Source organism: Acomys minous (assembly GCF_964271855.1).
Source record: "Acomys minous genome assembly, chromosome: 20".
Classification (NCBI taxonomy): domain Eukaryota; kingdom Metazoa; phylum Chordata; class Mammalia; order Rodentia; family Muridae; genus Acomys; species Acomys minous.
In genome coordinates this window covers 24,901,589-24,926,723 of record NC_140502.1, presented here as the reverse complement: position 1 = coordinate 24,926,723, position 25,135 = coordinate 24,901,589, and the positions used below count along the sequence as shown (strand labels likewise).

Sequence of the window (25,135 nt, the reverse complement as noted above, 5' to 3'; positions counted from 1 at the left end):
CACCAGCTACTTTCTAGAGGCCCAGAAGGCTGGAGCGAACACCTTCCACCAAGACCTTGCACTGTGGGCGGGGCTCTGGGCAGGGGCGTGGCTCTTCCCGTCCCGGCCCAATGGGTGGGGTGGGGCGGGGAACCTCCTCAGATCTGGGCCCCGGCACCGGGCGTGCTTTCTGCAGTTCCATCTACCTCGCGGGTCCCTCGAGGTCTCTGACCCACCCCACCCCCCCGGCCCGCCCTCAGCCCACCCGCCCAACCTGCAGCCCCTTCTCACCAGCCTCAGGCCCTTAGCCCCGGGACACCGGGCATTGCCACCATGGGTGATGGAGGAGGAGAAGGCGAGGACGAGGTCCAGTTTTTGCGGACGGTACGTTTTTTTTTTGGGGGTCTGGATTAGGAGGCTTTAGGGGGTGGGGGGGTGGGTGGGGGTGAGTTCTCTCTTACCTCTCTGAGAGTCTCTCTGTCTCTGGACGGCTTGGCTGGTGGTCTCTGAAATCAGAGGTCACTCTGGGTGACTGTCGTTTTGGATTATAGGGGGGAATTTAGCAGGATTTGGGAGGACTGAGGGGGGAGCCACGGGGAGATTCCCCCCCAGATGCCCTCTCCTGTCGTGAGAGATTTGGGGTCACCGAGGGGAGCACCCCGCTCCTGCCGTCCTGGAAGCAGGCATTTGAGGAAGGTGGTTCTAATTCGTGGGCTTAATTTAGCTGCCCTCCACCCCCCACCGCAGCCCTCTTTTTCTTCGTGCTCCTGGCTCTGACCTATTTAAATTACTGCGAAAGGGGGCCGGAAGTTGAAGTTCTCTTCAACTCCTGGTCTTTGGGGGGGGTCTCCTTGGGGTGGGGGGTCGTGGTGAGGCGTCTCTTGGACCTGGAGTGTTCTTTCCTCCTTGGTTTTGGTGAGGAGAATTAGCTGCTAAGTCGGCTAATGGCCTCTTAGGGGTGTCTGGGTGATGTCTCTCCTAGCTCCTTGGTATGTATGTCTTCTGTCTCCGTCTTTTGTCCTTTGGCTTCAGCCCTCTGAGTTTGCGTTTTTTGTTTTTTTTAATTTTAATTAATTAATTAATTAATTAATTAATTATTTTGCTTTCCCTCTGGTCCTGCCTCCCTGCGTCTCTGATCCCCAGCTGGGGGGCAGGGATGGAGGAGCTTGGGACAACAGGTGTCCTTCCCAGAATAGCCTTCTTTTCTGGACTCTGGGCAGGGGATAGGAGGGGGGAGTGCCGGGCGGGGGCGGGGGGAGTGCCAGGGGGGGGAGTGGCGGGGGGGGGGGGGAGAGGTGCCTCTTTCTTACTTCTTCCCACCTCTGAGATGGGGGTTGGGGTATGAGCGTGGGAGATGATGTACTGTTCTTTAGGCCAGGTCTGCTGACCCTGCACTGTCCCCCACCCCGCGCCCCCCACCCCTACCGCCCCCAGGTCCTGGGTCCTCGCAGAAAACGCTGACGCAGCATTCCTGACCCAGAATAGGACCCTGGCAGGCTGGGTCCGGTTTCTTGGGAGGGATGGACAAACAGCTGGGGCTGGTAATGACGGATGAGGACAGCTGGATGTGCAGGCACTTGGGGAGGGGCCTCTCCCTAGCCCCAGCCCCTTAGCCTACGCTATGCCACGGGTTTCGCTTTCCACAGCCCTAATAAGCCCATGGCTGTGGCTACCAGCTCCCCAGCAGTCACTCGGCACCAGGCCCGGTGCCCAGGCCTTCGGCCTCCCGAGGCGTCTAATTTTATTGCCACTGCCCTATCTTCTGAGGTAGAACCCTATCTTTATCTCCCTGGGAGATCTGAGGGAAACCAATGCCCCAAGTGGTAAACTTGCCCAAGGTCAAGGCCAGGAAGTGACATCTCTTGAGTGCCCTGGGAGGCCAAGTCTTGCTTTCAACAGAGGAGACCTGGGCCCAGGTTCCCTGGGGTAGTCAGTGTGTCAGGGAGTCCAAAGGTCCCAGACTGGATCTGTTTGCCTCGGTGTTAACTGCGTTTGTGTGGTGCCTTCTTCTCTGGTTAGCATCGTATCCCACCTCTAAGAGAGAATCTGTATTGCCACCCAGGGCGTGTCCTCCGTATTCACTGGAAACCTCCACCTTTAAAGCAGGGGGTGGTGGTACATACCCATGATTTCAGTGCGGGGGGGGGGCAGTCTGGGCAACGTCATAAGTTCAAGACCAGCCTAAGCTACCTCGGGAGACTTTGTGTCAAACCCAAGCCAAGCCATCGGCTTGACCAGGGCAAAGCTGACAAGCGGCAAACACTATACAGACTGATGACAGGTGACAAAGCCACTGCTTTTGTTTCCGGGCTGTGCTAGAGAGGGTCTAACGTGTGGAACGCTGGCTTCAAAGTCCCCACGTAGCCGGAAGACGACCTTGAACCTCTGACCCTCCTGTTCCCCCTCCCAAGTGCTGGCATTAGAGGCGTGTGCCGCCACGCCTGGTGTGCGTGGGTTTTTAACGTGTCGTGCCAACCGTATAACCGCCGCCACGGAGACACTTCCTCTGCCCCGGCAGACCCCCAAACCTTTGCAGCAATCACCTGTCCTTCTGCACACCGAGCTCGTCGTGTCTTCAGCGTTTTCCTACTACAGACAACCTAAGTGAACAGTCACACTCACTTATAAACAACAACAGCAACAACAAAAGAAGAGCTAAGTGTTGTGGCGCACGCCTTTAATCCCAGCACTCGGGAGGCAGAGGCAGGTGGATCGCTGTGAGTTCGAGGCCAGCCTGGTCTACAAAGTGAGTCCAGGACAGCCAGGGCTACACAGAGAAACCCTATCTTGAAAAACAAAACAACGACAAATCTCTCTGTGTAGCCATGGCTAGCCTAGAACTCCCTATGTAATTCACACTGGCCTCAGGTTCACCGAGGTCCACCTGCCTCTGCTGCCCCAGTACTTACTGTGTGTGTGTGTTGGTTTTTTGATGCAGGGTTTCTCTGTGTCTCTCTGTAGACAAGGCTGGGCGGAAACTCAGAAATCCGCCTGCTGTTGACACACTTTTTTTGAGGCGGGGTGGTGGTGGTGGGGCAGAGCTCTGTGTACCCCTGGCTGTCCTAGAACTCACTCTGTAGACCAGGCTGGCCTTGCACGCAGAGATCTGTCTGCCTCTGCCTCCCAAGTACTGGAATTAAAGACATAAGCCAACACCACCTGACGACACACCTATTTTTTGTTTGTTTGTTTTGCTTATTTATTTATTTATTTTTGCTCCCCCCCCCCCCCCCGACAGAGTTTCTCTGTGTAGCCTTGGCTGTCCTGGACTCACTTTGTAGACCAGGCTGGCCTTGAACTCACAGCGATCCGCCTGCCTCTGCCTCCGGAGTGCTGAGATTAAAGGCATGCGCCACCGTGCCTGGCTCTGTATAACCTTCTTTAAAAAGTCTTTGCAACCATGATTTTATGTGTGTAGCTGTTTCGTTTGCTTGTGTGTCTGTGTACTACTGTAGTTCTGCAGAAGAGGGTGTCCAGTTCCCGCGGACAGGAATTACACACGATGCAAGTGCTGGGAATCAAACCTAGGTCTTCTAGAAGGGCCGCCAGTGTTTTTTGTTTTTTGGATAACCTTTTTTATTGATTCTTTGTGAGTTTCACATCATGCACCCCAGTCCCTCATCTCCCTGTCCTTTCATATCTGCCCTCCACCCTTGCAACCTCCCCCTCAAAAGGAAATAAAAAACAAAAATATACAACAACAACAACAACAACAAAAACAAAAAAACCCCATCTGGGGGGCTGGAGAGACGGCTCAGAGGTTAAGGGCACTGACTGCTCTTCCAGAGGTCCTGAGTTCAATTCCCAGCAACCACATGGTGGCTCACAGCCATCTATAGTGAGATCTGGCGCCCTCTTCTGGCGAGTAGGTGTACATGCAGGCAGAGCACTGTGTACATAATAGATAAATAAATAAATAATCTTAAAAACAAACAAAAACAAGTCTTTAAAAAAAAAAAGCCCATCTGGTCATGAAAGCTGCAGTGTGTCACAGTGTGTCCCACAGTATTGTCTTTCCTCGCAAACGTTCACTGCAATCGGTAGTTGGTCTGGTTCGAGGCCTCTGGCTTCTGCTGCACTATGAGCACTGGATGCTCGCTGGGGCTCCTCTCGGCTATCCTGTTTTGCCCCGTGTTGTGGAGACCCTGCAGCTTTGGATCTGCAGGACCTGTTCCTTCATGTGCTCCTGACGTTCCTAAGTGGGGTGGATGTCGGGGTGAGCCAACTCAGCGCCTCGAATGTGGGCCCGGGAGGCAGCTGAGTCGGGTCATTCAGCCGGCTCTCTTGCTCCCACACCACGAAGCCGGGCTTTCCAGCCCTGCCCCAGCTGGGTCACCCGATGCTGATGCTGCAGCCAGCGAGAGGCAGGGCCAGCTCTCCAGCTCCCGCACCCTCGCTGCCAGCTCGCCTGCACCCACGTCACCAGAGCCAGATCTACTGTACTGCCCAGGGGAGGTTCAGGGAACGCTGCAGCCATTGCGGGTAGGTGGGGGGGATAAGGGGGGACAGCACTTGGACGGAGGCAGGCGGATCTCTGTGAGTTCGAGGACAGCCTGGTCTACAGAGTGAGTTCCAGGACAGCTAAGGCTACACAGAGAAACCCTGTCTCGAAAAAAACAAACAAAAAAACCAAGAAAAAAAGAAAACAAACAACAAATCAAAACAACCCCTCCAAATTAAAAAAAAAACAAACACCCAAAACATTTAATTTGTAAGAAAGTCGATGTTTTCCACATTCCATTATGTCACCTCCCAGATCCCCTGTTAGGAGGACGTTAGTGGAGATAGATTTTCATTCAAACCCAAACTCCTCTCACCTTGGGCAGCTAATGTTAACGCCCTCCAACCTCAGTTTCTCTATTTTAAGACTGGCTGAAGAGCCCGGCATGATGGTGCATGCCTTTAATCCCAGCACTCAGGAGGCGGAACATGTGGATCTCTGTGAGTTCGAGGCCAGCCTGGGCAGCCAGAGCTGTTACACAGAGAAACCTTGTCTGGAAAAAAAAGAAGAAGAAAAAGGAGGAGGAGGAAGACGAAGAAGAAGAAGGAGAAGAAGAAGGAAGAGGAGGAAGAGGAGGAGGAGAGGAAGAAGAAGGAGGAGGAGGAGGAGGAGGAGGAGGAGGAGGAGAGACATTTCTGAAGCCAGGCATGGTGGCACATACCAGTTCCAGCCACTCGTGGGGCCGAGGCAGGAGTGTCTCATGATTCTAGGAGCTCAAGGCCAGCCGAGGCAACTTAGGGAGATGCTGCCTCAAAATAGAAACGAAGGAACAGAAGACCGACCAACCAACCAACTAGATGAATAAATGGAGCCCGCCTGGAGTGCATCCTTTCTGCAAGGGGAAAGAGACGGCTCTATGGCATGCCGTGGCTTCGCTGGCTCCCACCAGTAGTGACCCCTGTCCCTCTGCCCTCCCAGGATGACGAAGTGGTCCTGCAGTGCAGCGCCACAGTGCTCAAGGAGCAGCTCAAGCTGTGTCTGGCCGCAGAGGGTTTCGGCAACCGCCTCTGCTTCCTGGAACCCACCAGCAACGCGCAGGTCTGTGTGCACAGGGCGCGGGAAGAGGCCAGGGTCGGGAGGGCAGGGCTTTGGGTTCCTCAAAACAGGCTCTGGACCGGACATGAGAGAATGGGAGGGGCTAAGAGGGAAAGGGGGCGTGGCCTGGTGTGGGATGGGAGGAGCCTGAGGACGTGTGCGGGCTGGATTCTAAGGAGGGACAAGGTCCGAGGTGTGGGAGCCTGAAGAGGAAAAGCGTGGAGTGTGGGGTGGGGTGGAGCCTAATGTGGGATAGGAGCTGTGGTAGGTGGAGTTGGAAGGCGGGGCCTGGGATGGGGCGGGGTCTTAGGTGGGTGATGACGTGTAAGAAAGGGGCGGGATTCCTAAGCTCACAGAGAGTGGGTGGCCACGGGTCTCAGGAAAGAGGGGCCGGGATCAAAGGAGGAGACCTAGGCAGTTTAGAGGCCCCCACCTCGCCCGCCCCAGATGGGAAGGAGTGTAAGGCACCTGGGGGTGCGTGGCCTTAGATAGCAAGGTCTGATTCTGAGAGGGGGCTCTGGGCATGAGGAAAAAGTTAGAATCTGACAGGCAGGTGGCTTTGGATTCAAGGCTAATGAGCTCAGACGTCCAGGGGAATTTTAGCAAGGGTTGGCAGGAGGGCATGGAGGCCAAGAGGCCAGAGAAGCCGGAAGTCCGAGGGTGAGGTATGCTCAGAGTGGGAGGTGGGAGGGCATCTGCAGGAGAGGGCCTAGACCCTGAGATTACCCAGGCTGGGGGTGGGTGGGTGGTTGGTGGGCGGATGAGGTATGACGGGGGATCGGTGCTTGAGGGCCTAACTGGCCCCAGTGACGCGTGTTCACCCCGCCTCAGAATGTACCCCCAGATCTGGCCATCTGCTGCTTCATCCTGGAGCAGTCGCTGTCGGTTCGAGCCCTGCAGGAGATGCTGGCCAATACCGTGGAGGCCGGCGTAGAGGTAAGGCTCCGCCTCCAAGGAGCAGGGACCGCGGACGAGGATGGATGAGGGGGAACTGAGGGGTGGGGGGGGAGGGTTATTTACCGAGTGCTTCTTCCTCTCTCTGCCCTGCCCCCCACAGGCCCTCAATTTGGATAAGTGGGTAGGTCTGGCCTTGGGTGTCATCTGTCATTCCTACCACTCCTGACTGCCACCCTCCCCAAGGCCTGTTGCTCAGGCCCCACATCCTGAACACAGGGGCCGTGGGGGGGGGGATTTCCCTTTCTCCCTCCCCCGGCAACCCCAGATGTCAGGGGCTGTGGAGCCTAGAACAACCAGGCAGGAAGGAAAGAGGGAACAGGGGGGCTTCTGAGCACCTGTTTCCTGGCCTGTTCCTTTCTCTCCTCTCCCCAGTCCTCCCCCTCACTGCATGGGACCCCCTTCCCCCACCTCCCTTCACCCCATGTGTGGGTCTGCCTCATATGACCATGCGGCCCCATGACATGGCGCCCACAGGACATGGGCATGGGAGAGAGCCGTGATGGAGGCATGGTGCCATCAGGGGAGTGGATGCACACCCCCACCCCCACCCCTCCTCCAAAGGGCCAGGTCTCCCCGTGCATGGGCGTGTGTGGCAGTACTGGCGAGTCACTTTATTCCCCCCGTGGCTGAGAGTCACATACGTGCCTAGCAAGGGCTAGGGCTGTCCCCGTGCGGGCAGGCTACTGTAGCTGGGATAGTGTGGCCCTCCTGAGTGTCCAATGTCACCTAGAAGGTAAACTCGTACTCTTTGGATGACTTGAGGACCAGGTTCATAAGAGGAAAGAGGCACAACCCCCGGGCGGTGGTGGCGCACGCCTTTAATCCTAGCTTGGGAGGCAGAGGCAGGTGGATCTCAAACTCTCTAGGTAGCTGAGGTTGACCTTAAACTCCTGATGTCCTTGGGTCTGTGTTCCAAGAGCTGGGATTACAAGCTTCTGGGTCATGGAGAGAAAAAAAAAAAAACACAAAACTCTGTGTCTAGGCTGCAGAGACAGCCTCTGTTTCTTTCTTTTTCTTTTTTTATTTTTATTTTGTATTTTTGTTTTTGGAGACAGGGTCTCTCTGTGTAGCCCTGGCTGTCCTAGACTCGCTTTGTAGACCAGGCTGGTCTGGAACTCACAGCGATCCACCTGCCTCTGCCTCCCGAGTACTGGGATTGGAAGGCGTGCACCACCGCCGCCCTAACAGCCTCCATTTCTAAGGATGGGAAAATGGGTGCAGACCAGGAAGCTGAGGTTTCCTGCCTCCCTGCCTGGGCATACCGTTTTACGGGAGCATACCGTTTTGCGGGGTTCATATATCGACTTGTGAATAAGCTATACATTTTGGAAGCTGCTGTAAATCTGGGAGTCTGTGCTGACTCTGCACCATCTCTTCCCCTGTAGTCATCCCAGGGCGGGGGACACAGGACGCTCCTGTATGGCCACGCCATCCTTCTCCGGCACGCACACAGTAGGATGGTGAGTGCTCCAACCACAGGCGCGGGCACAGGGGAGGGCGTGGGCACAGGAGAGGGCGTGGGCACAGGGGAGGGCGCGGGCACAGGGGAGGGCGCGGGCACAGGAGAGGGCGCGGGCACAGGAGAGGGCGCGGGCACAGGGGAGGGCGCGGGCACAGGGGAGGGCGCGGGCCTGTCGCCTCCGGGAGGCTGACCTCACTCTCCTGCTCTAGTACCTGAGTTGTCTTACTACCTCCCGATCCATGACTGACAAGTTGGCCTTTGACGTGGGACTCCAGGAAGACGCAACAGGTGCAGGGGGACAGGGTGGGAGTCCCAAATCGGGGTGCTTGACGGTCCGCGGAACTCTAAATGTGGGCGGCAGGAGGCTGCACTGGAGCCAGGAATAGGGGGGAGGGGGAGCCGTGAGTACCCTGGCGAGGTGCATTGTGGGAAACCACTGTCCTGACAGTCGCCCCACTCTTAGGGGAGGCCTGTTGGTGGACGATGCACCCAGCCTCCAAGCAGAGGTCTGAAGGAGAGAAGGTTCGTGTTGGGGATGACCTCATCCTTGTGAGTGTCTCCTCCGAGAGATACCTGGTGAGCACTCTGACCAGGGGTCTGTGGGAGGGGGTGAAGGGGGTGCCCCATCTCCCATCACTGGCTTGCCCAGTGGGTCTCTGGCATTGTGTTCTGACTCAGCACTCTGGGGTGCCCGGACCCCATTTCCTTTTTTTTTTTTTTTTTTGGTTTTCCGGAGACAGGATCTCTCTGTGTAGCCTTGGCTGTCCTGGCTTTGTAGACCAGGCTGGCCTCGAACTCACAGAGCTCCACCTGCCTCTGTCTCCCGAGTGCAGGGATTAAAGGCGTGCGCTGCCATCGCCCGGCAGGACTCCGTTTCCTAACTTGCTTTTATTTTCCTGATCTGTGACCCCCGACTTCCTGCCTCCACTCTCTCTATTCCCTGGCTCCCCCCTCTGACTCTTGTACGCCCGAATATCCAACTCTCGTTAATCCCGTCCTCTCTGACCCCCGCCGCACCTTGGTCGCCCCCAGCACCTGTCGACCGCAAGCGGCGAACTCCAGGTGGACGCCTCCTTCATGCAGACTCTGTGGAACATGAACCCCATCTGCTCCTGCTGTGAAGAAGGTGAGGACCCTAGGCTTCTGGCCCCTAAGATGAGGCCATCCAAATAGACCCTCAACACTTCCTCAGAGATGCCCACACTGAGTCTTGGGACCTCACACTTCAGATCTCCGAGCTACGGCTTCCACATTACATTTCTTTCTTTTCTTTTTTAACGATTTATTATTACATATACAGTGCTCTGCCTGCATGTACACCTGCAGGCCAGAAGAGGGCAGCAGATCTCCTTGTAGATGGTTGTGAGCCACCGTGTGGTTGCTGGGAATTGAACTCAGGACCTCGGGAAGAGTAGACGGTGCTCTTAACCGCTGAGCCATCTCTCCAGCCCCCACATCACATTTCCTACTGACCCACCCCCCCCAAGCCAGAACCCCAGAGTTCAGATCTCCAGGCCCCCAATTCGCTACCGCTCCCAAACTCAGGTCTTAAAGCTCAGTCCTCGAGGTGAGACCCACAGCTTCGAAACCCTTAGACCTCAGCGCAGACCAACGCCCTGAAATCTAGACCAGGACCCAGCTCAGACCTCAGACCTTATCCTACCAGCCTTGGACCTCTCAAATTTCTTAATTAAAGTGGGTGCATGTCTGGGGGGTAGGAGGGGGAGTGTGCACACGTGTGTAAAAGTCAGAGGATAACTTATCGGAATCGGTTCTTTCCTTTCACTATATGGGCCGTGAAGATTTTACACAGGTTGCCAGGGTTGGGTCATTACCTGCTAAGCCACCTGCCTGGCTCTGCTCGCCGATGCTGACGTTAACTCTTGCAAACCCAAACAATCTCCCCCCCCCCCACACCAAATAATAATAAAGCAACCAAAAAAACCAAAAACCAAGGCTGGAGAGATGGCTCTGCAGTTAAAGGCACTGGATGCTCCGCCCAGATGTCCCAGATTTGAACCCCAGCTCCCACATGGCAGCTCACAACCATCTGTAACGTGAGTTCCGAGGGAGCCAACACCATCTTCTGGCCTCTGTGGACACCAAGCACACACGTGGTACAAGATACTCAAGCAGGCAACACCCCCCCTTACACACTCTCTCACACACACACACACACACACACACACATACTCACACACATACACACTTACATGCACTCTCACAACACAAGCTCACGCACACACTCACACATAAACTCACTCGCACTTATCCACACTCACACATGTACAACACACAGACTCACCCACACCCACACACTCACACTCACATAGGAGGAAGAGGCAGGCGGATCTTTGAGTTCCAGGCTAGCCTGGTCTACCAAGTGAGTTTCAGGACAACCTGGACCACACAGAGAAACCTTGTCTTGAAAAAACAAAACACAAACCCAAAACAAAACAAAACTAGAAAGCCGGTACAGCGTCATGAATCTACATGTAATCCCAATGTCTGGTGGGCAAGACAGGAGGATCCCTGGGACTTCCTAGGCAACCGGCTGGGCCGGGCCAGTGAGCCCCAGGTTTAATGAGAAACCTGCCCCCCCCAAAATAAACTGGAGAGTGACAAATATGACACGCAGTGTTGACCTCTGGCTTCCACATGCGTGTGCACACATGCACGTGAGCACCTGCACACAAAAGCACACACACACATGTGCACAGAAAGCCCCAACTAAACGAAGGGGGAACCCCAAATGCAAACTCCCCCAGAAGCCCCAGAAGCAAGCCAAACAACAGCAGCAAAACAAAAACCCACAAACACCCACCAAAAATTCCAACCCTAATTGCTATGATAAGATTCCAGAAAAATGACCCTATGTTTAGTCTTCAACCTCAGGGTCCTAGACCAGAACCCAAGCCCTGAAAACTCAGACCCAACAACTTAAAAAAAAAAACTCTTAGCCAGGCGTGGTGGCGCACGCCTTTAATCCCAGCACTCGGGAGGCAGAGGCAGGCAGATCTCTGTGAGTTCGAGGCCAGCCTGGTTTACAAATCGAGTCCAGGACAGCCACGGCTACACAGAGAAACCCAGTCTCAAAAAAGAAAATCAAAACAAAACAACTTTTTTTTTCTGCGTATGGATGTTTTGCCTGCATGCACGTCAGTGCCCCATGTGTGTGTCCAGTCCCTGCGGAGGGCAGAGGATCATGTCGGACCCCTGGGACTGGAGTTGTAGACAGACAGTTCTGGGCTGCTGTGTGGATGGGTGCTGGGCACAGGACTCGGGTCCTCTGCAATGGCAGCAAATGCACCCAACCGCAGCGCCTCTCTCCAGCCCTTGACGTTTAACCACAAAGCTCAGCTCTTTGGAAACTCATTCTCCTCAGCACCAAGCCCCAAACTCAGCTCATAGCCCAGAACGATGACCTCGGATGGCTTCCCAAGACCCCCCAGACCAACACTCAGAGCTGTGTGTGTATGTATGTGTGTGTGTGCGCGCGCACAGGCACTTTCTTATGTGTACAGGTGCTCACGCGCATGTGTGCTCACGCGCATGTGGAGACCAAAGGTCAACACCGCGCGTCTTCCCCAGTCACTCTCCAGTTCATTTTGGGGGGCTGGTTTCTCATTGAACCTGGGACTCACTGACCCAGGCCAGCTGGCTGTCCAGGAAGCCCCAGGGATCCTCCTGTCTGTCAACTGTAGCCTCAGACCCAACGCACCTCTGAACGCAAACCTTAAGCCTCAGGATGCAGACCCCCCCAACCCAAGGGGACACTAGACTCCAACCCTTTTACTACACAATCTGGCCCCAATCTCAAAGGTCCAAATGGAGAACCCTAACTCACAGACCCCCAAGTCCCCTGGCCCTGTCCTGGCAGGTCCCTGTGGGTTGGTCTCTGACCTTAGGTTCCAAACCTCTCTCTCTCTCTCTCTCTCTCTCACACACACACACACACACACACACACACACACACACACACTTTTTTGTTGTTGTTAGTTTGTAAACAGCCCAAGTCACAGACTGTGGGCTGCAGGAGCTCACTCCCCAATCCAGCCTTTAACGTCCCACAGGGGGGAGATAGAGGAACCCCTAGACTCCGCCCTGACGTCCGGGTCTTTCTGGGGGCTCTTGCCTCACAGCAAACACCTTTCCTTGGTCTTCCTCAGGTTTTGTGACCGGAGGCCATGTCCTCCGCCTGTTTCATGGACACATGGACGAATGCCTGACCATTTCACCTTTTGACAGTGATGACCAACGCAGGTCTGGGCTTGGGACCAGGAGACCTGGAGTCCAGGGGGTGTGGGGGTGTGGGTGGGGGTGTGGGGGAAAAGTTGGTTGGGACTCTGTGGGTTTTAGCTTTCTGTTACTGTGACAAAATACCTGAGAAGATCAACTTAACAAGAGGAAGGGTTGCCGGGCGGTGGTGGCGCACGCCTTTAATCCCAGCACTCGGGAGGCAGAGGCAGGCGGATCGCTGTGAGTTCGAGGCCAGCCTGGTCTACAGAGTGAGCCCAGGACAGCCAAGGCTACACAGAGAAACCCTGTCTCGAAAAACCAAATAATAATGATGATGATGATGATGATAATTAATGATAATAATTAATAATGATAATAATAAAAATAGCGATGATGACAACAATAATGACAATGATAATGATGATTAATAATAAGTAATTAATAATAATAATAATAATAATAATAATAATAATAATAATAGTAGGTTATTTTGGCTCAGGGTTTCAGCCCATGATTGCATGGCCCTACCACCTTAGGTCTCTGATGTCACGAAACCCCATGGTGACAGGAAGTGGCAGGGGTTGCTTTCACCTTATGACCTTACTGAGGACACAGTGAGGAGAACGGAAGGGCCAAAGTTCTGATATTCCAGGGAGCTAACTTTTCTCCCCGTTAGGCTCCCTTCCAAAGGCTGCACCGCTCCCCAATAGTCCGCCTCCGGACGGGGCTAGGGACCGGAGTCTGCACTCCTGACCTTTCTTCTTCTTCTCTCCCCAGACTTGTCTACTATGAGGGGGGCCCTGTGTGCACCCATGCCCGCTCCCTTTGGAGGCTGGAGCCGCTGAGAATCAGGTGCGGTGGGGGAGGGTGGGGGGCGGTGGGGGACTCCTCAGGGGCCTGGGAGGGGAGCAAGGGCCTTGAAGGAGATCTGAGGAAGATGCTGGAAGGTTTTTTTGGGGGGGGGGTGGAGGCAAGCTAGAGAGACAGAGAGGTGCAGGTCCTCAGGGCATCCTAGAGCTCTAGAGTCGGGGCGCGTGGTCCCTGAGGAGCCAGGGCCCTGGAGACCGCTGGGGGGCTCTGCAGAGTGTTCCAGAGGACTGGCGCTGCTGGGCAGGGAGGAGAGGGTGCTAAGAAAGATTTAGGGGTCCCCGGAACGATCCAGAGAACCCTAGAAGAGAGATGATTGAGGAGTTGCTAGCCAAGACTATGAGGTTGGTGCCTGCTCGGGAGGGGGGGGGTCTCCTGACTCTCCCCACCTCCACCTCCCACAGCTGGAGCGGGAGCCATCTCCGCTGGGGCCAGCCGCTGAGGATCAGGCACGTGACCACTGGGCGGTACCTTGCGCTCACTGAGGACCAAGGCCTTGTGGTGGTTGACGCCAGCAAGGCCCACACCAAGGCCACTTCCTTCTGCTTCCGAATCTCCAAGGTCGGTGTGCGGGTGTGGGTGTGGGTGTGAGTCTGTGTGCATGTGTGTGTGTGTGTGTGTGTAGTGGGGTGCCCTTGCAGGTCCCTCTGTGCGTGTGCATGTGTGTTTGTACGTGTGCGCATGCACACATGTGTGTGTGTCCCCTCCACCGGGGTGTGTGTGTCTGTGTGTGCATGTGTGTGTGTGTGTGTGTGTGTGTGTGTGTGTGTAGTGGGGTGCCCTTGTAGGTCCCTCTGTGCGTGTGCATGTGTGTGTGTACGTGTGCGCATGCACACATGTGTGTGTGTCCCCTCCACCGGGGTGTGTGTGTCTGTGTGTGCATGTGTGTGTGTGTGTGTGTGTGTGTGTAGTGGGGTGCCCTTGCAGGTCCCTCTGTGCGTGTGCATGTGTGTTTGTACGTGTGCGCATGTGTGTGTGTGTAGCGGGGTGCTCTTGCAGGTCCCTGTGTGCGTGTGCATGTGTGTATGTACGTGTGCGCATGCACGCATGTGTGTGTGTCCCCTCCACCGGGGTGTGTGTGTGTGTGTGTGTGTGTGTGTGTGTAGCGGGGTGCTCTTGCAGGTCCCTGTGTGTGTGTGTGTGTGTGTGTATGTGTGTGTGTGTGTAGCAGGCTGCCCTTGCAGGTCCCCATGTGCGTGTGCGTGCGTGCGTGTGTCCCCATGTGTGTGTGTCCATGTGTGTGTCCGTGTGTGTGCGCGTTGCTCACCTGCAGCCTGGGTTCCACTCCAGCCTCCTGGCTGTGTGTAGACTCTTGCTTGGGGTCTCCAGTGGCACCGGACAGAGAAGGCTGACCCCTGTCCCTTGTCTCCGCAGGAAAAGCTGGATGTGGCCCCCAAGAGAGATGTGGAGGGCATGGGGCCCCCTGAGATCAAGTATGGAGAGTCGCTGTGCTTTGTGCAGCACGTGGCCTCAGGCCTGTGGCTCACCTATGCTGCCCCGGACCCCAAAGCCCTGAGGCTGGGAGTGCTCAAGAAGAAGGTGGGCTTCTGGAAGGGGTGGGGCGGGTGGACGGGGGGTGGGGGACGCGTAGACATGTGGACGGGGCGGGCGTGTGGGCGGGGCGTGTGGGCGGGGCGGGCGTGTGGGCGGGGCGTGTGGGCGGGGCGGGCGTGTGGGCGGGGCGTGTGGAGGGGGCGGGCGTGTGGGCGGGGCATGTGGAGGGGGGGGAGCGGGCGTGTGGGCGGGGTGGGTGGGGGTGGGGCGAGGGTGAGGGGGCGTGTGCACGGGGAATGGCGTGGGAGGGTGGGGATGGGCTGTGGGGTCCATTACCCAGCTCTTGGGAACCTGATGACACTGAGATAGAGAAATAAAACTGGTGTGTGTGTGTGTGTGTGTATGTGGTGTGTGTGTGTAAGGGGGTGGGGCGCAGCAAAATGGCGCGGTGGGTAAAAGGCGCTTGCTGCCAAGCCTGCAGCCTTGAATTTGATCCCTCGACCCTGCACGGCAGATGGAGGGGACCGACTCCTTCACCTCGTCATGGGCATCTTGACTGTGCACACACACTCAGTCTCCACAAAGAATCCTCCAAATAATAACAGGCCGAAAATAACGCTCTTAAGTTATTGGCAGGGCCTGGTGGCTCTCACACCAATAACTCAAGCGCTCAGGGAGCAGAGTGAAGACGGAGTTTGAGGCCAGCCTGGGTTACACCGTGAAACTCTGTTCCTAAGGACCCAGGAGACAAAGGGCTTTAGCTCAGTCGGGTCAGGGCCTGCCTAGCATGGCTGAAGCCGTAGGTTCGATCCCAGTACCCTATGGGTCAGATGGCAACAACTTCTTCTTCTTCTTCTTCTTCTTCTTCTTCTTCTTCTTCTTATTATTATTATTATTATTATTACTATCAGTCTTTTGAGACAGGGTCTCGCTGTGTTAGCCTTGGCTGTCCTGGACTCGCTTTGTAGACCAGGCTGGCCTCGAACTCACAGCGATTCACCTGCCTCTGCCTCCCGAGTGCTGGGATTAAAGGTGTGGCGGGCGGCCACCCTTCCTGATCTCTCTGTTGTCTGCACACCCAGGCCATGCTGCACCAGGAAGGCCACATGGATGATGCGCTGTCACTGACGCGATGCCAGCAGGAGGAGTCCCAGGCTGCCCGCATGATATACAGCACCGCAGGCCTGTACAACCAGTTCATAAAGTAAGCCTGCCCGCTCAGCCTCTCTCAGCCACGCAGCCCCCCCCCCCCCACGAGCCTGCCCTGGTGGGACCTGGCCTGAGCACTGCGGTTCCCGCCCCCACCCCCCTTACAGGGGCCTCGATAGCTTCAGCGGGAAGCCGCGGGGCTCGGGGCCACCGGCTGGGTCCGCACTGCCCATCGAGGGTGTCATCCTGAGCCTACAGGACCTCATCGGCTACTTCGAGCCGCCTTCTGAGGAGCTGCAGCACGAGGAGAAGCAGACCAAGCTGCGCAGCCTGCGCAACCGGCAGAGCCTCTTCCAGGAGGAGGTGAAGCTGGGGGGGGCTGGGGCGTGGTCAGAGGGGCGTGGTTCCGGGGCGTGGTCAGAGGGGCGTGGCCTGGCAGGGACCTGGGGTTTGGGCGGGCACGGGGGCGGCGCCTCTGGGGAGGAACAAGAGAGAGGGAGACAGAGACAGAGGCAGAGACAGACAGGGACAGACAGAGACAGATAGAGACAGAAAGAGAAAGACAGAGACAGAGAGAGCACAAAGCCTATAGAAAGGGACTGACTCAGCCTCAGGGAGGGGGTGGGCGGTGTTGATGGGCGGGGCCTTGAGGGGGGCTGGTGGTGGCCAGGGAGATGGTGGGGGTGGGGGGTGAGGGGTGGCGGGGCGGGTAGGGAAGCAGGGGTTGGAGCTCTGTGAAAGTGAGGTTCAAGACTAAATAATCCAGCCTGGGGTTGAGTCAGAGCCTCTGCCTCGGCGGGTGTGTGTGTGTGTTCCTGCTTCTGGGTCGGGAGTCTGTGGGAGGGCAGAACCAGAGTCGAGTGTAGGGATACAGGGACAGAGGCTGATGGTGGTACATCCGGGAGGAGGTTATAGGGAGGATCTCACTTAGGCTGAGGCACCCCAGTCTCTCAGGAGAGAGAGCAAGAAGGGAAGAGGTGTGGGATGCTCAGCTCTGCCAGAGTGGGAGGACTCCCCCAAAGGGGAGGACGCCCCCCCCCAAGAGGGGTAAAACAAGAGACCAGGACTGAGGCCCCGGACTCTGCTGCCCCGTCACTGGTGGGGAGTGTGTCTGTGCTAAGGCCTGGCCGCTCCTCTCCTGATGAGGAAGAGGCAGGATCATAGTAAGGAAAGGAAAAGTGCCGAGAGGGTGGAGTTAGCACAGTGTGTGCAGGATGCTTAGAGTCGCAGCACCGAGAGTTGGCTTCAGGGAGAGAACCTGTCTCACAAAAATAAGATGGGGGGCTAGAGCGTGTGCTGCTCTGCCAGAGGACCCAGGTACCCCTATCTGGTGGCTCACGAACACCTACACTCCAGCCGCGGAGTGACCCGATGCCTCTGGCTTCCAACACACCAACCCTCACACATAGAAATATTTAAAAAATAGCAAAGTAAGATGGGTGTGGTGGCACACGCCTGTAATCCCAGCACTCAGGGAAGCAGAGGCAGGCGGATCTCTGTGAGTTCGAGGCCAGCCTGGTCTGCGGAGTCCAGGACAGCCAAGGCTACACAGAGGAACCCTGTCTCGAAACAACGACAAAATAACGAACAAATAAAAACCAAGACAGCTGAATTTGAAGCACACCTTTAATCCCAGTACTTGGAAGGTAGAAGCAGGAGGATTTCTCTAAGTTCAAGGTTAGCCTGGTCTCCATAGCAAGTTTCAGGATAGCCAGAGCTACATAGTGAAACTCTGTCCTTAAAACAAGGATAAATAAATAAATAGATAGATAGATAAATAAATAAATAAATAAATCAAGAATGGCAAATGACTAAGGAAGACTCCAGAAGTTGACCTTTGGTCTTTACAGGCACAAGAATGCACACCTGTGCACAAACAAATACAACAGATGCACACACACACAGACACACAGACACACACACACAGACACACACAGACACACACAGACAGACACACACAGACACACACACACAGACACATACACACAGACACACACACACAGATACACACACACACAGACACACACAGACACAGACACACAGACACACACACAGACACACACACACACACAGACATGCCCATCTGTATACACACACAAGCGTCAAATACAGTAGGGGCTGGAATGACGCTCGGCTGTTAAAAGCACTTGCTGCTCTTTCAGAAGATTTGGGTTCAGTTACTAATTGCTACATGGAAGATTACAACTCTCTGTAATTCCAGATCTAGGGCATGCAATTTCCTCTTGTGACTTCCGCAGACACGTGTGCCAGGCATAAACATGGTGTACTTATATACATGCAGGCAAACCATATAAATTGCATGCATATAAATTGTGTGTGTGTGTATATATGTATATATATGTACATATATGTAGACTAGCTGGGCATGTTGGTGCACCCCTTTTATACCAGAACTCTCTAAGTTAGAAACTAGCTAGGTCTACAGCAAGCCAAGGCTACATAGTGAGACCCCGTCTCCAAAAATACAAATAAAAATATCACAGTAAAACAAGAACCGCCCCCCCCCCATTAAAATGTCAGAGGGGAGAGAGTGAAAAATAAATCTCTTACGGTAAAGTGGTGAAAGCGAACTGGTTCATTTGTGACCAGGAGTGGGGTGTCTGGAAACAAGTAAAACAGAGAGAAAAACTTTAGATTTCAGAGACACAAATTCGGTCTTAGTAAGGGGAGATTGAGGCAAAGAGCACATGAGCAGGCCTGATGAGTCAAGAAGAGGAAGGCGATAGCTGGGTGTGGTGGCGCATGCCTTTAATCTCAGCACTCGGGAGGCAGAGGCAGGTGGATCGCTGTGAGTTCGAGGCCAGCCTGGTCTACAAAGTGAGTCCAGGACAGCCAAGGCTACACAGAGAGACCCTGTCTCAAAAAACAAACAAACAAACCAAAAAAAAAAAGAAAAAGAAAAAAAAAAAGAAAGAAAGAAAGAAAGAAAGAAAAGAAAAGAAGAGGAAGGTGATGACACTGAGGGAGGACTTCGAGCTAAGGAAGCTCTGTTGGGCTGGAGAGATGGCTCAGAGGGTAAGAGCACGGTCCACTCTTCCAAAGGTCCTGAGTTCAGTTCTCAGCAACCTCATGTTGGCTCATGACCATCCGTAATGAGATCTGGTGCCCCCTTGTGGCGGGCAGGTGCACATGCAGGCAGAGCACTATATAAACAATAGTTTTTTTTTTTTTTAAAAAAGAACTGTTACCTCCAGGAAGGTTACTGTTACCTACTTCAGGAACGCAATTTAGTGAAATTTTAAAACCTTCTGGCCTGGGACTCCTGTTGTAACCTTTTTATTTCCTCCTCCCCCCCAGGGGATGCTCTCCCTGGTCCTGAATTGCATCGACCGCCTCAACGTCTACACCACTGCCGCCCACTTTGCCGAGTTTGCCGGGGAGGAGGCAGCTGAGTCCTGGAAAGAGATCGTGAACCTGCTCTATGAACTTCTAGGTGAGGGGGACGGGAACTCACAGCCGAGTTCCCCGGGGCGTACCCAGGTGCCCCGCCCTAACAGATCTCCCCCTCGTGACCCTCGTAGCCTCTCTGATCCGCGGCAACCGCACCAACTGCGCCCTCTTCTCCACCAACTTGGATTGGCTGGTCAGCAAGCTGGATCGCCTGGAGGCCTCGTCGGGTAGGAAAACCCAGGAGATGGGATGCGAAGGTTGGGGTGGAAAGGCCACCCCCCTGCCCTCCCCCTCCCCTCCCTTATTCCCCTCCCCTCCCTTATCCCCCTCCCCCTCCCTTATCGCCCTCCCCTGCTTCACCTCTCCCCCTCCCCCTCCTCCACCTCATCCTCTCCCCCTTCCCCACCTCATCTCTCCCCTCACCTCCCTCCACCTCGCCTCTCTCCCTCCCCCTCCCCCACCTCGCCTCTCTCCCTCCCCCTCCCCCCACCTCCGCCTCTCTCCCTCCCTCCCCCACCTCGCCTCTCCCCTCCCCCTCCTCCACCTCATCTCTCCCCCTTCCCCACCTCATCTCTCCCCCTCACCTCCCTCCACCTCTCCCCTCCCCCACCTCACCTCTCCCCTCCCCCTCCCCCCAGGCATACTGGAGGTGTTGTACTGTGTCCTGATCGAGAGCCCTGAGGTCCTGAACATCATCCAGGAGAACCACATCAAGTCCATTATCTCCCTCTTAGACAAGCACGGGAGGAATCATAAGGTTGGCCCCTTCACCCCTGACCTCTAACCCCTGACCCTGGGACGCTGGCCTCTCCCTTAGGGTCCCAGAACGCCTCCCTTTGCCCCCGTGTCTTTTACTGAACTTCATTTCCGTGAGCTTCCAATCCCCAAACTCGTGGCCCTTGAGTGGATTCTGCGTCACAGGTGCCCCTTTGTGAGATCTGTGAAATGCAAATGTCATAGCCGTTGGCGGGCTGGGGATGTGCTTTCGTTTGCTGCAAGGGCCCTATCAATGCCCATTGTACAATTTTCTTTCTTTTCTTTTCTTTTCTTTCTTTTTTTTTTTTCAAGACAGGGTCTCTCTGTGCAGCCTTGGCTGTCCTGGACTCACTTTGTAGACCAGGCTGTCCTCAAACTCACAGAGATCCTCCTGCCTCTGCCTCCCGAGTGCTGGGATTAAAGGTGTGCGCCACCACGCCTGGCTTCCTTTTAATTGTTTTTAGACAGGGTCTCACTCACTTTGTAGCTTTGACTGTCCTAGACCTCACCATATAGACCAGGCTGGCCTCAAACTCACAGAGGTCCACTTGTCTCTGCCCTGCATGTACTGGGACTAGAGGCGAGGGCCCACACGCCTGGCTGGCCTCCCTCTTGACCCCTGAACTTGCCTCGCAGGTGCTGGATGTGCTGTGCTCGCTGTGTGTGTGCAATGGGGTGGCCGTGCGCTCCAACCAGGATCTCATTACCGAGAACTTGCTCCCAGGCCGGGAACTGCTGCTGCAGACCAACCTCATCAACTACGTCACCAGGTGGGGCTCTGAACCCCAACTTTGCGTTCTTGTTCCTGTTTCGGGTTTTGGTTTCTTGAGGCAGAATTTCCCTGTGTCAGCCTTGGCTGTCCTGGACTGGCGGGCCTCTCTCTGAGGGTGCTGGGACTCGAACCCGGGTCCTCTGTGAGAACAGCTGGTGGTTTTTAACCTCTGCGCCACCCACCGCTCTGGTCCCTTCTCTCTTCATCTTTTGGCGTCTGTTTCTATGTCTGTCTTTCTCTTTCCTCCCCTCTCCTGGCTTCTCCTCTCCATCGCTCCTGTCCCGTCTCTCCCGCAGCATCCGCCCCAACATCTTTGTGGGCCGAGCAGAGGGCTCCACGCAGTACGGCAAGTGGTACTTTGAAGTGATGGTGGATGAGGTGGCTTCGTTTCTCACAGCTCAGGCCACCCACCTGCGAGTGGGCTGGGCCCTCAGCGAGGGCTACAGCCCCTACCCTGGAGGCGGCGAGGGCTGGGGCGGCAACGGCGTCGGCGATGACCTCTATTCCTACGGCTTTGACGGGCTGCATCTCTGGACAGGTATTTCTGCCCTTCCGGGGAATTCTCACCCCTGACCGTGGACCCCAGAGTCTCTGAGATCCCGACAGCACACCTTGGGGGCTTAAGAAGCCTGACTCCCAGAAGAAGGGAAGTTTTGACCCTTGGCCTCCTAGCCTCAAAATTCTGGCCTTACAAGGGTGATCCCAGAAGACTGCCCTGATCGTTGTGACCTCTGACCTTTGTGACTTATGACCTCAAAGCTTACAGAATTTGAATTCTGGGAAGGCTAAACATCCTATCTCCCAAAACCCCTAATTTTAGGACTATCCATGGAAACCTTTGCTCTTACAGATTCTAATATTGGGCCATCCAATAATAGCCACCACCTGTCCCATATCATTACATTCTCGGGACCTTTGACCCTTGACCCTTCTCTGGTGACTTGCTGCAGGGCATGTGGCACGCCCAGTGACCTCTCCCGGACAGCACCTCCTGGCCCCGGAGGATGTGGTCAGCTGCTGCCTGGACCTCAGTGTGCCATCCATCTCCTTCCGCATCAATGGCTGCCCCGTGCAGGGTGTCTTTGAATCCTTCAACCTTGATGGGCTCTTCTTCCCCGTTGTGAGCTTCTCAGCTGGTATCAAGTGAGGACCTTTCCCTGCCCGCACTATCCATCCCAGGCCTGGGCACTGACTCTACCTGGCTTCCCCAAACCAAGATCTGCCCTCCTAAAAAAGGCAGGGACAGACAGCCAGGCAGTGGTGGCGCACGCCTTTAATCCCAGCACTCGGGAGGCAGAGGCAGGTGGATCGCTGTGAGTTCGAGGCCAGCCTGGTCTATAAAGCAAGTCCAGGACAGCCAAGGCTAACACGGAGAGACCTTGTCTCAAAAAACCAAAAAATAAAAATAGTGATGATAATAATAATAATAATAATAATAATAATAATAATAAGTAAAAATTATGATCCAGTGATCACTGATTTCCATGTCCATCCAGGGACCTTCAAGTAAACCCTAGAATTTCATGGTGACTTTATGATGACTCCAGACTCTGAATGACCCAAGACCCTTCTGGTCAGACCTCCCAGTGACCTCAGACTCCTCCCAGTGACATTAAGATTTGATAGCGATCTGAGATCCTGTTTGATACCTCAGTTATCCTCAGAGTCCCAGGGGTGTCTGTGGAGTCCCAGGGGAGTGACCCACTGTGACTCCCCATCAGCCACCTGCTCCAAAGACCACGTTATGGACCCAGGCCCTTCTGAACACCCTGAGCTCTCTGAATTTCCATCCAGTGGAAATCCTGTTTATCTTTTAATTATGGTACAATTTAAGTGACTCCAAAATTACTTATGTGATACTAAGAAAGCCAACACTGCTCCAGGCCCTCATACGTCCCTAGAACAATGGTTCTGCGCCTTCCTAATGCTGCAAACCTTTAGTACACTTTCTCATGTTGTGGCGACTCCCAACCATAAAATTATATTATATTCATCGCTGACTTATAATTATCGGTTTCTCAGGCAGCCCTTGCAAATAGACCAGTCAACCCGGGGGGGGGGGGGGGGGGTCGCGACCCACAGGTTGAGAACCACTGCCGTAGCGCCTCCCACTGGCCCCGGAGTTGTTTATATATCCCCCTGACACACACACTAACTACAAGCTCTTTCCTGCACGCACGCACGCACACACACAGGCAGGCACGCACGCACGCACGCACGCACGCACGCACGCACGCACGCACGCACGCACGCACGCACGCACGCACGCACGCACCCACCCCGTGATCTTCATTTTCCTCTCCCAGGGTGCGATTCCTCCTTGGTGGCCGCCATGGTGAATTCAAGTTCCTGCCCCCACCTGGCTACGCTCCGTGCCATGAAGCTGTGCTCCCTCGGGAGCGACTCCACCTACAACCCATTAAAGAGTACCGCCGCGAGGGGCCGCGGGGGCCCCACTTGGTGGGCCCCAGTCGCTGCCTCTCACACTTGGACTTTGTGCCTTGTCCCGTGGACACCATCCAGGTAACGCCTGCTCAGCAAAGGGCTGCTTTCTTCTAAACATTTATTTGAAGGATTATTTATTTTTATGTCATCTTAGGCTTCTATTTCTGTGGGAGGAAAAAACACTGACTGAAAGCAACTTGGGGAGGAAAGGGGTTATTTCAGTTTACACTTACACATTACAGTCCATCAGTGAGGAAAAGTCAGAGCAGGGCCTCAAGAAAGGAACTTAGAGGCAGGAACTCAGTGGTGGAGCCCCTGCCTAGAATCCCCCAGTGAGGGGCTGGGGCGTGGCTCAGTGGTAGAGCCCCTGCCTAGAATCCCCCAGTGAGGGGCTGGGGTGTGGCTCAGTGGTAGAGCCCCTGCCTAGAATCCCCCAGTGAAGGGCTGGAGTGTGGCTCAGTGGTAGAGCCCCTGCCTAGAATCCCCCAGTGAGGGGCTGGGGTGTGGCTCAGTGGTAGAGCCCCTGCCTAGAATCCCCCACTGAGGGGCTGGGGTGTGGCTCAGTGGTAGAGCCCCTGCCTAGAATCCCCCAGTGAGTGGCTAGGGGTGTGGCTCAGTGGTAGAGCCCCTGCCTAGAATCCCCCAGTGAGGGGCTGGGGTGTGGCTCAGTGGTAGAGCCCCTGCCTAGAATCCCCCAGTGAGGGGCTGGGGGCGTGGCTCAGTGGTCGAGCCCCTGCCTAGAATCCCCCAGTGAGGGGCTGGGGGCGTGGCTCAGTGGTCGAGCCCCTGCCTAGTCTCAGCAGTGTGTGTGTGTAGAACTCTTGGTAAGATTTTCATCCCTTTCTTTACGGCGAGAAGGACATAACTCAATGGCTCATTATATGTTTTCTGGGTCTGACTCTAGCCCTGGTTGGGTGGGGCTGGAGGCTCAATTACCAGAGCATCCTAAACTCCATCTTCTCGGGGTTTCCTTTGCATAGGGGCACATGTACCTGCCCCTGGGTGCTACTTAAGTTTTCACACTGCCTGGTCCTTGCTTCTCTGGACATTTTCCTTCTTTCTTTCTTTCTTTCTTTCTTTCTTTCTTTCTTCCTTTCTTTTTTTGAGACAGGGTTTCTCTGTGTAGCCCTGGCTATCTTGGACTTGCTATGTAGACCAGGCTGGCCTCAAACTCACAGCGATCCACCTGCCTCTGCCTCCCGAGTGCTGGGATTAAAGGCAGGCGCCACCACCGCCCGGCTGACATTATCTTTCTAGTTAAGGCGGGGGATAAGGCAGGGCTTTGGGGTATCAAGGTCACAGTGGAGGTGCAATAGGATCCTGGAGATCTCACAAATGTCCCTACACCCCCAGATCGTCTTGCCTCCCCACCTGGAGCGGATCCGGGAGAAACTGGCAGAGAACATTCATGAACTCTGGGCGCTGACTCGCATTGAGCAGGGATGGACCTACGGTCCGGTGAGCCTAGACCCTGAGAGGGAGGAGCAGGGGTGGCAGGGAGGATCAGTGGGTCACCGTGTAAGAATGGGGTGGGTGTGAAGGGGAGCACAAATGTTGACGCCAGTGTTTCTCTAGGTTCGGGATGACAACAAGAGGCTGCACCCATGTCTTGTGGATTTCCACAGTTTGCCAGAGCCTGAGCGGAATTACAACTTGCAGATGTCAGGGGAGACACTCAAGTGAGAGAGGGCTCAGGGGAGCAGGGAGTGGGGGTGACTGATGGTCAGGGGGAGGCAAAGGGCAGAGACTGGGAGAAAAGAGGTCAGAGGGGCTGGGGTGTGGCTCAGTGGTAGAGCCCCTGCCTAGAGTCCCCCAGTGAGGGGCTGGGGTGTGGCTCAGTGGTAGAGCCCCTGCCTAGAATCCCCCAGTGAGGGGCTGGGGGTGTGGCTCAGTGGTAGAGCCCCTGCCTAGAATCCCCCAGTGAGGGGCTGGGGTGTGGCTCAGTGGTAGAGCCCCTGCCTAGAATCCCCCAGGGAGGGGCTGGGGGTATGGCTCAGTGGTAGAGCCCCTGCCTAGAATCCCCCAGTGTGCAGTTGGGGTGTGGCTCAGTGGTAGAGCCCCTGCCTAG

General features: G+C 55.3%; 1 protein-coding gene across 1 annotated transcript in view; it reads left to right on the top strand.

Annotated features, from left to right (window-relative positions):
• Positions 1 to 236: 236 nt before the first annotated feature.
• Positions 237 to 25,135, top strand: part of RYR1 (ryanodine receptor 1) — a 158,425-nt gene continuing 133,526 nt past the window's right edge. Inside the window, 7 exon segments of the mRNA XM_084770567.1 lie at positions 237 to 363; positions 5,399 to 5,518; positions 6,347 to 6,451; positions 7,858 to 7,932; positions 8,144 to 8,222; positions 8,398 to 8,510; positions 8,967 to 9,060. Of these exon segments, the coding sequence (XP_084626693.1) occupies positions 313 to 363; positions 5,399 to 5,518; positions 6,347 to 6,451; positions 7,858 to 7,932; positions 8,144 to 8,222; positions 8,398 to 8,510; positions 8,967 to 9,060 (637 nt within the window). The 5' untranslated portion in view covers positions 237 to 312.